The sequence below is a fragment of the Pristiophorus japonicus genome, chromosome 24, assembly GCF_044704955.1.
Source record: "Pristiophorus japonicus isolate sPriJap1 chromosome 24, sPriJap1.hap1, whole genome shotgun sequence".
Taxonomy (NCBI): Eukaryota; Metazoa; Chordata; class Chondrichthyes; family Pristiophoridae; genus Pristiophorus; species Pristiophorus japonicus.
In genome coordinates, this window is record NC_092000.1 from 14,712,820 (window position 1) to 14,724,087 (window position 11,268).

Consider the following 11,268-nt stretch of genomic DNA (forward strand, 5'->3'; position numbering starts at 1 on the left):
ATTAAACATACTTTAAGGATGGCTGGGGGTTACAAAAGCGATATACAGGTAGCGGCCTTCTTGTAGTGAAAGCTCCCGGGACGGTCGGAAGTCTAACACCTCCGGAGGCCGAGCTTGATCACCGTGAGTCTGAAGCAAACCAGGGTGTCCGAGTCTGTTGTATAACCGCAATAGTTATTGTAACATTGGTGCCTGAGTAATAAACTCGCATTTGGCCAATACACTCGAGCCTGAATCACACGGATTCATTTAACTGAGTTTTAATTGATTTCCTAACAAAAAGGAATTCAACAGCGAAGTGCTTTGGGATGTCTCGATGACGTGATAAATGCAAATTAGTTCTGACTATCTCTGCTCTTTAATTGCCCCTTCATGCAGAGTGTTTTTCCAGGTAATTCATTTTTGAAGACAAAAGGAATCTTTTTTCTTTTTTTTTTTTAATATATACATTCACGGGATGTGGGCGTCGCTGGCAAGGCCAGAATTTATTGCCCGTCCTTAATTGCCCCTTGAGAATGTGGTGGTGAGCCGCCTTCTTGAACCGCTGCAGTCCGTGTGGTGAAGGTGCTCCCACAGTGCTGTTAGGGAGGGAGTTCCAGGATTGTGACCTAGCGACGATGAAGGAACGGCCGATATATTTCCAAGTCAGGATGATGTGTGACTTGGAGGGGAACGTGGAGGTGGTGGTGTTCCCGTGGGCCTGCTGCCCTTGTCCTTCTAGGGGGTAGAGGTCGTGGGTTTGGGAGGTGCTGCCAAAGAAGCATTGGCGAGTTGCTGCAGTGCATCTTGTAGATGGTGCACACTGCAGCCACGGTGCGCCGGTGGTGGAGGGAGTGAATGTTGAAGGTGGTGGGTAGTGTGCCGATCAAGCGGGCTGCTTTGTCCGGGATGGTGTCGAGCTTCTTGAGTGTTGTTGGAGCTGCACTCATCCAGGCAAGTGGAGAGTATTCCATCACACTCCTGACTTGTGCCTTGTAGATGGTGGAAAGGGAGTCAGGAGGTGAGACACTTGCCGCAGAAAACTCTGCTCCTGACTGAGTAACCAGGGAAAGGAGAGGGAGGAAACCCCTCAAATCGTTTGCAAACTGTAGGCAGGAAACAGGAAATGGTCCCCCTTCCCGAACTCCCTGTAAACACACAACCAAATCCTAGCTACTATGAACGTGACACCAGCCATGCAGGTGAGGAGAGGGGCATTTGGATCTGCAGGTTCACTACGCCACAGTTGCCCTATCACCACTTTTACAATAAGCAGGACTAGAGTGGTACATCAGCCAGCCCGTGAACCTGTCCTCAATCCCCACACCCGCCTTCCATACCAGAAATAAGCTATTACCATCAATGTGCACAGCACTGGGAAACGTTTCAGTATGTTGTATGGGTAAAAGAAAAAAAAAATACTTGGATTTATATAGCACCTTTCATGACCACCAGATCTCCCAAAGGGCTTTACAGCCAATGAAGTATTTTTGGAGTGTAGTCACTGTTGTAAATACGGCAGCCAATTTGCGCACAGCAAGCTCCCACAAACTTCAATGTGATAATGTCTAGATAATCTGGTTTTTTTGCAATGTTGTTTGAGGGATAAATATTGGCCAGGACACCGGGGAGAACTCCCCTGCTCTTCTTCAAAATAGTGCCGCGGGATCTTTTACGTCCACCTATGAGAGCAGACGGTTTAACGTCTCATCCGAAAGGCGGCACCACCAACAGTGCAGCACTCCCTCAGCACTGCACTGGGAGTGTCAGCCTAGATATTTTTTTTTTTTTTAACGTGCTCAAGTCTTTGGAGTGGGACTTGAACCCACAACCTTCTAATGGAGAGGCGAGTGTGCTGCCCACTGAGCCACGGCTGACATGGGTAGGCACAGACTTCCGCAACAGTTAAAAACTCAGCCACGGGGGAACTATGTTGGCTGCACCATTGGCAGCCGTCCAGGCCCGAAGGGTGGAATGACCTCCCCAAACCCCTCTGCATCTCTCGCCACCTTTAAGACGCTCCTTAACTCCCACCCCTTTGCCAAGCTTGTAGTCATCCGCCCTTATATCACCGCCTTTGGCTCAACCACTATTTTTGTCCGATTACGCTCCGTGGGATGTTTTTCTTTTCTACGTTAAAGGCGCTATACAAATGCAAGTTGTTGCATGAAAATTTACACACCGCCCCATCCGGTAGCCACTGTGGTGCATTGTACCTAAATTACAACTAACGTATAACGTAACAAAGCTGTAACGTCAGACGGAGTAAGCATATTGATGGCATTAAACCGAGGTCCCGTCTGCTCTCTCAGGTGGACAAATAAGATCCCACGGCACTATTTTGAAGAAGAGCAGGGGGAGTTATCCCCGGTGACCTGGGGCCAACATTTATCCCTCAATCAACATAACAAAAAAAAATTATCTGGTCATTATCACATTGCTGTTTGTGGGAGCTTGAGGAGCCTGAGGAAAAGAGTGTTCGAAGACCAGGCCCTCAAAACTGCCACCAAGCTCATGGTCTACGGGGCTGTAGTAATACCCGCCCTCCTGTATGGCTCAGAGACATGGACCATGTACAGTAGACACCTCAAGTCGCTGGAGAAATACCACCAACGATGTCTCCGCAAGATCTTGTAAATCCCCTGGGAGGACAGATGCACAAACTTTCACGCCCTCGACCAGGCCAACATCCCCAGCATTGAAGCACTGACCACACTCGATCGGCTCCGCTGGGCAGGTCACGTTGTCCGCATGCCAGACACGAGACTCCCAAAGCAAGCGCTCTACTCGGAACTCGTCTGCGGCAAACGAGCCAAAGGTGGGGCAGAGGAAACGTTACAAGGACACCCTCAAAGCCTCCCTGATAAAGTGCGACATCCCCACCGACACCTGGGAGTCCCTGGCCATAGCCTGCCCTAAGTGGAAAAAGTGCATCCGGGAGGGCGCTGAGCACCTCGAGTATCGTCGCCGAGAGCACGCAGAAACCAAGCGCAGGCAGCGGAAGGAGCGTGCGGCAAACCAGGCTCCCTGCCCACCCTTTCCCTCAACCACTGTCTGTCCCACCTGTGACAGGGACTGTGGTTCTCGTATTGGACTGCACAGCCACCTGAGAACTCATGCTAAGAGTGGAAGCAAGTCTTCCTCAATTCGGAGGGACTGCCTATGATGATGTGCCAAAGTTGGCTTCCGCATTTCCTACATTACAACAGTGACTACACTTCAAAAGCACTTAATTGATTGTAACGCGCTTTGGGACGTCCGGAGCTTGTGAAAGAGCTTTCTGATTTCCCTCCTAAATAGCTTAGCTCTAATTTTAAGATTATGTCCCCTCGTTTTTGATTCCCCCATCAGAGAAAATAGTCCCTCTGTATCTATCCTATCGAATCATTTCCACATTTTAAACACCTCGCAGATCAGATCGTAGAATCATAGAACGGTTACCGCACAGAAGGAGCCATTCGGCCCATCGAGCCCGTGCCGGCTCTCTGCAAGAGCACCTCAGCCAGTCCCACTCCCCCCGCCCTTTCCCCGTAACCCTGAAAACTTTTTTTCTTCAGCTACTTATCCAATTCCCTTTTGAAAGCCACGATTGAGTCTGCCTCCATCACCCTCTCAGGCAGCGCATTCCAGATCCCAACCACTCGCTGCGTAAAAAAAGGCTTTTCTTACATCACCTTTGGTTCTTCTGCCAATCACCTTAAATCTGGGTCCCCTGGTTCTCGACCCTTCCACCAATGGGAACAGGTACTCTCTGTCTACCCTGCAGATCATCTTTCAGTTCTCTTTACTCAAGGGAATACAAATCAAGTTTATGCAACCTAATCTCATAATTTAAGCCTCAAAGCCGTGGCATCATTAAACCCCAACAACAACAACAACTTGCATTTATATAGCGCCTTTAACTTAGTAAAACGTTCCACGGCATTTCACAGGAGCGTTATCAAACACCGAGCCACATAAGGAGATGTTAGGGCAGGTGCGAAGTAAGTTTTAAGGAGCGTCTTGAAGGAGGAAAGGGAGGTAGAGAGGCGGAGAGGTTTAGGCAGGGAGTTCCGGAGCTTGGGGCCCAGACAACAGAAGGCACGGCCACCGATGGTTGAGCGATTATAATCAGGGATGCTCAAGAGGCCAGAATTAGAGGAGCGCAGACATCTCGGGGGGGGTTTGTGGGGCTGGAGGAGATTACAGAGACAAGGAGGGGCGAGGCCATGGAGGGTTTTGAAAACAAGTATGAGAATTTTTTTTTTTAATTCAATCGATTTTCTGCTTAACCAGGAACCAACGCCTTGTGACCTCCTAGTTTCCTGGATTCTGTTAATCTCCAACCCCGGCCAACATTGTATGAGACAACCCCTGATAAGATCTGAATCCACACAGTCGGGATAAATTCAACTGCTGTTGACTCACAAGGCAGGAGGCAGGCAAGAATAGTTTACTCAAAGCTTGTGAGCCGGCTTCTGAGTAAATACAGGTCCACGTCAGCTGATCCTATACCACCACCCGGCATAGCTCCAACAAGACACACTCAGGCTTTCTGGCTTCAGTTTTGCTTCAGTCTCCCCCTCCACCATTAATTTCCAGAAGGCAAATGGAAAGTGGGCCTTTATTGCAAGGGGGACAGAGTATAAAAGTAGGGAATTCCTGCTCCAATTGTACTTCTCCTCCTCTTGGACAGTCCCTCGGAGTCGAGGATGACTGGCTTCCACACTAAAAATGAGTTCTCGGGTGACTGATGAGTCCAATGCGGGACCTACGGTCTCTGTCACAGGTGGGGCGGGCAGTGGTTGAAGGGACGTTGGTTGAAGTGCCGTTGTGTTGGAATGTTTGGGTCGTCGTGCACTCCTTCCGCTTGCTCCCGGCAAAGAGACTCGAGGTGATCGGCGCCTTCCCGGATTATTCTCTCTGCTCTTTGAGCAGTCTTGGGCCAGGGATTCCCAGGTGTCGGTGGGGATGTTGCACTTTTTCAAGGAGGCCTTGATGGTGTCCTTGAAGCGTTCCCTCTGCCCACCTGGGGCTCGCTTGCCGTGTCAGAACTCCGAGTAGAGCGCTTGTTTTGGGAGTCTCGTATCGAGCATGCGGACGATGTAGCTGATCGAACGTGGTCAATGCTTCGATGCTGGGGATGTTGGCCTGGGCGAGAACACTGACATTGGTGTGCCTATCCTGCCAATGGATTTGCAGGATCTTGCGGAGGCAGCATTGGTCAGACTTCTCCAGTGCTTTGATGTGCCTGCTGTATATAGTACAACTGGGCGTACAATTTTGATCTCATTACTTAAGGGGGGATATACTTGCATTGAAGGCAGTTCAGAGAAGGTTCACGAGGTTGATTCCTAAGATGAAGGGGTTGTCTTATGAAGAAAGATTGAGCAGGTTGGGCCTATACTCATTGGAGTTTAGAAGAATTAACAGGTGATCTTATTGAAACATACAAGATTCTGAGGGGGCTCGACAGGGTAGATGCAGAGAGGATGTTTCCCCTTGTGCGGGAATCTAGAACTAGGGGGCATAGTTTCAGAATAAGGGGTCGCCCATTTAAGACGAAGATGAGGAGGAATTTCTTCTCTCAGGGGGTCGTGAATCTGTGGAATTCTCTGTCCCAGAGAGCTGTGGAGGCTGGGTCATTGAATATATTTAAGGTGGAGATAGACAGATTTTTGAAAGATAAGGGAATAAGGGGTTATGGGGAGCGGGCAGGAAAGTGGAGTTGAGGCCAAGATCAGATCAGTTTTGATCTTATTGAATGGCGGAGCAGGCTCGAGGGGCCAAATGGCCGACTCCTGCTCCTATTTCTTATGTTCTTATGTTCTCCCAATGTCCACACATACAGTCCAGCCCGGCTCAATGCAAAACAATTACAAGCAGAAGCCTTAGCCGATCTCTCCCGTCCCTGGTATAAGTGCATTGCAAAGCCAATTGCTGTCTAGGTCCGAACCTCTGGAGGCTTCAAACATCCTTTCTTGATGATACAGATTCATAACAATACTTTAACAATCTTGATGCAAGGAGATGTGAAGCAACTGGAAAAATTAATTTTTTTCTTGAAAGAAAAACGTTTGGTGTCTAATAATTCAGATATTTTTGGACAACCAGGTTCAAAACTGCATAGGTGTCAGTCTTAAGTTAAAGAACATGCAATTATAAATTAGCTTTGTCGCACTTCTCTAAACATCCCAGAGCTGTTCACATCTGAAGGGTTACTCTAAAGTGCCAGTTCTGTTGTTCAGGCAGCTAGTTTGTGCACAGAAAGATCCCATAAATGAGGTGCATGAGCAGTCCATCTGATTTTGGTTTGAGCTGGGCCAATATTTATCCCTCAACCAACCTCACTAAAAACAGATGATCTGGTCATTATCACATGTGGGAGCTTGCTGTGCGCCAATTGACTGCCACGTTTCCTACATAACAACCACGGCCACACTTCAAAAAGTACTTCATTGGTTGTAAGGTGCTTTGGGACATCCCGAGGCGCTATATAAATGCAAGTCTTTTGTTTTTTCTTTCTTCTAAACCAGGAGAACTCACTTTGGTCCTTTCAATAGAGCCATGGGACCCTCAACGATAAACAAGTTGATGGGGACCTCGGTTTAATGTGTCACCCATAGGATGGTGTAATGTATGCACCTGTGAGTATGCTCACAGGTTTATAGAGCTGTAGCCCAGTACGCTCTCGGCCTTCCGCGAGAGGTGGGCACTGGACGGACTGGAGTGCATCATCACCCCTGGCAACCAAATTTTAATTTAATCTTAATGTCTAAAGTTTAATTTGTTTAAGTTGTCAGGTTTAGTGCCCCCCCCCCCTTAAAGCCAGGGGGCACTTGTATAATTTGTGTTTTTAGTTCCCTCAAAGAAAAACCCAAAAAACAACAAAAAACAAGGGGGCACTTGTTTGAAAGTATTTGGTGTGTCGTTCCCCCACCCCCCCCCGCCCTTTAACCAGGGGGCACTTCATTAAAGTGCACAACTGAAATAGTTGTAGAGCTATCATCGGGTACACGTGCGGCCTCCCGCGAGAGATGCGCACCGGAGGGACTGGAGTGCATCATCGCTCCCGGCAGCCAAATTTTAATTTGATTTAGGTTTACTGTCTAAAGTTCAATTTGTTTAAGTCTGTCGGTTTTAGTGCTCCCCTTTAATCAGGGAGTACGTGTATTAATGTTTGCAACAAAATAGTTGTAAAGCTGTCACGTGATGTTCACAAGACTCAATAAAACCCAGCCAGTTGGTTCGAGGTCATCCACGATGAGGCATGCAGTTGTGAGCCCGGTGGATGAACCGATAATGTGTCGTGTGATTGTTAAACCTTTGTCAATAAACCAACTAGTTCTTAATAGCAATGTATGGCTATGAATTTTTAAACAAAGAACCCATGAAGCAAATACATTACAGACGGCACCTCCGACAATGTAGCACTCCTCCATTGCTAACTAGGTTATGAGCTCGAGTTGGGTATAATGGGCTTGGGGGGGAGGGGTGGGGGAGTGAAAGTTAATGGCAACAATGGAAAGTTTACCTCGGTTTCAGCATCTCCAGGCTCTCACTAAATTGGTTGTTGAGAAACATGTCCATAGCTGACATACATTCATCCAGGGATGTCTTCAGGTCTACACTTGGGGCACTGCACAAAATGAAATCGGAAAAAAAAAGAATCAGAATATTTTTCACTGTTATTTGCTCTCTGCCCCTGTTGAAGGCACTGACCTCCTCACTGGGGTACATAGAATCCTAGAAATTTATCGAACTGAAGGAGGCTATTCGGCCTATTGTGTCGGCTGAAAAAGAGCCATCCATCCTATCCCACTTTCCAGCTCTAGGTCTGTAGCCCTGTAGGTTACAGCACTTCAAGTGCACATCCAAGTACTTTTTAATTGTAATGAGGGTTTCTGCCTCCACCACCCTTTCAGGCCGTGAGTTCCAGACCCCCACCATCCCCTGGGTGAAAAAAGTTCTCCTCTACTCCCTTCTAATCCTTCTACTAATTATTTTCAATCTGGACCCCACTGCTTATTGACCTCTCTGCTAAGGGAAATAGGTCATAAGAACATAAGAAATAGGAGCAGGAGTAGACCACAGCCCCTCGAGCCTGCTCCGCCATTTAATACATTCATGGCACCTTGTCAAATGCCTTCTGAAAGTCCAAATACACCACATCCACTGGTTCCCCTTTATCCACCCTGTTCTTTACATCCTCAAAGAATTCCAGCAAATTTGTCAAACATGACTTTTCCTTCATAAATCCAGGTCCTTCCTATCCACTCTATCTAGGCCCCTCATAATTTTATACACCTCAATCAAATGTCCTTTTAGCCTCCTCTGTTCCAAAGAAAAAAACCCCAGCCTATCCAATCTTTCCTCATCGCTAAAATTCTCCAGTTCTGGTTACATCTCCTAAATTTCCAGTTCCATATGTCCCAGATCCTCCTAATGGCTTTGCTCCCTCACTGGGGTACAGTTCCATGTGCACCAGCCATCCTCAGGAGTGCGGTATCACGCGAGTATAGACTGCACCAGTAATTTCCAGGGCGATTTCTGCTTTCTCTCGGCAACGAGCAAGGAAAAACCATAGCAAACTATGAAGGTGTGGCTATCCCAGCATTCATAGCGGTCGTGAAAGTCCCCTATTAAACACAAGAACGTAAGAAATAGGAGCAGGAGTAGGCCCCACGGCCCCTCGAGCCTGCTTCACCATTCAATGAGATTGTGGCTGATCTGATCTTGGCCACAACTCCACTTTCCTGCCTGTTCCCCATAACCCTTGACTCTCCTGTAGTTCAAGAATCTCTGCCTTGAATATAGTCAACAACCCAGCCTTCACAGCTCTCTGGAGTAGAGAATTCCAAAGATTCACGATCTTTTAAATTTATACGGCCTGTGCTTTTAACAGATGGTTTTCTTCCAACGCCATAAATGCTGGGTTAGTTCGATTTCACAGCTGCAGGAGAAAGCAATACGAAGTCTCACAACAAGAGGGTGTGCAGTGTGTAGCAAGAACAAAAAAAAATACGTTAAAAAGGAACGTTAGAAAAAGACAAGGGAGACAACAGGAAAGATTGGCGATAGGAGATTGTGTTGGTGTCTCCTGGGGGTTCCTGTCACACATGATAATAGATGCAGCTTGCCACTTTAGCTCATTAGTTGTTAGCGATAGCACACTCGCCTCTGAGTCAGAAGGTTGTGGGTTCAAACCCCACTCCAGGAACTTGAGTACAAAAATCTAGTCTGACACTCCCAGTGCAGTGCTGAGGGAACACTGCACTGTCGGAGGTGCTGTCTTTCAAATGAGATGTTAAACCGAGGCCCCGTCTGCTCTCTCAGCTGGACGTCAAAGATCCCATGGCACTATTTTGAAGAAGAGCAGGGGAATTATCGCCGGTGTCCTGGCCAATATTTATCACTGAAACAGATTATCTGATCATTATCACATCACTGTTTGTGGGAGCTTGCTGCACACAAATTGGCTGTCGTCCTCCCCCGACATGGCAACAGTAGTTACACTTCACAAAGTTCTTTATTGGCTGTGAAGCGTTTTCGGACGTCCGGTGGTTGTTGAAGGCACTATAGAAATGCAGGTCTCCCTTGTTCAATGTAGCAGAGCCATACAAATGAGGAAGGTCCCAGGTTACCTCTCTGGGCTGGGCCGAGTTAGCAGAGGCAAGCAGTAAGGATACAACGATTGGGCCCAGTACCCTTGGGGGTGAGGGGGTTCTTAAAAAAAAAAATACACAGACACACATGGATGGAATAGGACAAGGCCATTTAGCCCCCCATGCCCATTACCTAATCAGAACGTGGACAATTTGTCCTGTTGCTAACGCTACCTAAATCACCCCAATGCCTGAGAGAGGTTGCTAACTAAAAATACATTCGTAGAAATATCATACAAGTTTTGCCCATTGTCAATACTTATACAGCTGCCAAACCCAGACAGTAACATCATCATCATCATCATCATAGACAGTCCATCGGAATCGAGGAAGACTTGCTTCCACTCTAAAAGTGAGTCCTTAGGTGACTGAATAGCCCAATACGAGAGCCACAGTCCCTGTCACAGGTGGGACAGACAGTCATTAAAGGAAAGGGTGGGTGGGACTGGTTTGCCACAAGCTCTTTCTGCTGCCTGCGCTTGGTTTCTGCATGCTCTCGGCGATGAGACGTGAGGTGCTCAGCGACCTCCCAGATGCACTTCCTCCACTTAGGGCGGTCTTTGGCCAGGGACTCCCAGGTGTCGGTGGGGATGTTGCATTTTATCAAGGAGGCTTTGAAGGTGTCCCTGTAACGTTTTCTCTGCCCACTTTGGGCTCGTTTGCCATGAAGGAGTTCCGAGTAGAGCGCTTGCTTTGGGAGTCTCGTGTCTGGCATGCGAACAATGTGGCCCGCCCAGCGGAGTGTGGTCAGTGCTTCAATGCTGGGGATGTTGGCCTGGTCGAGGAAGCTAACGTTGGTGCGTCTGTCTTCCCAGGGGATTGGCAGGATCTTGCGGAGACACAGTGGTTATGTTACAGGACTAGTAATCCAGAGGTCTGGACTAATGAGCCAGAGACGTGGGTTCAAATCCCACCACGGCAGCTGGGGAATTTAAATTCAGTTAATGAAATAAATCTTGAATTAAAAAGCTAGGATCTGTAATGATGGCCAAAAAACTACCGGATTGTTGGAAAAACCGAGAACTAATGTCCTTTAGGGAAGGAAATCTGCCGTCCTTACCCGGTCTGGGCCTATAGCAAGCCATTCAGTTGTCTCAAGGGCAACTGGGGATGGGCAATAAATGCCAGCCTTGCCAGCGACGCCCACATCCCATGAACAAATTTTTTTAAGAAACATCGTATCACCAACTGCCTGGTCTATACTACTTGAAAATGGGAGAACAGTGTAATAAGACCCCCAAGGTCCAAACACACTTCAAGAGAATGTTGTCTTTTTAACCTCTCTTTTAATTTCACTTTTGTCGGGTGGTATCTGGAGTCAGGACAACCTACTTGGGAGGGGAGGAGGAGTGGTTTGAATTCTTACCCACTCCACTTTTGTTTTGTGAATTTTGTGCTCACGGAGGACATTAATGCTGGAAAGTGAACCATTTTCAGTTCGACCATCGCCGATTTAAATGGCAGTTCTTCACATAACAAAAAAAAAATCTTACGCCGCTTACTGGAGGAGCCACAGATACCAAGCACGAGAGGTCGAAACCGAAATATAGTCAAACAAACGCATATTGAGGAGGCTATTGAACACAGAGAAACAAATGGTGAGGCCACATATTGAACATAAGAAATAGGAGCAGGAGGAGGCCAT

At 47.6% G+C, this 11,268-nt stretch overlaps 1 protein-coding gene across 1 annotated transcript in view; it reads right to left on the reverse strand.

The window, feature by feature from the left end:
• LOC139237819 (tetratricopeptide repeat protein 39A-like) overlaps positions 1–7,581 on the reverse strand; it is a 46,285-nt gene extending 38,704 nt beyond the window's left edge. Inside the window, exon 1 of the mRNA XM_070867047.1 lies at positions 7,493–7,581. Coding sequence (XP_070723148.1) covers positions 7,493–7,557 — 65 coding nt within the window. The 5' untranslated portion in view covers positions 7,558–7,581. The remainder of the gene's footprint in view (positions 1–7,492) is intronic.
• Between the last annotated feature and the right edge of the window lie 3,687 nt (positions 7,582–11,268).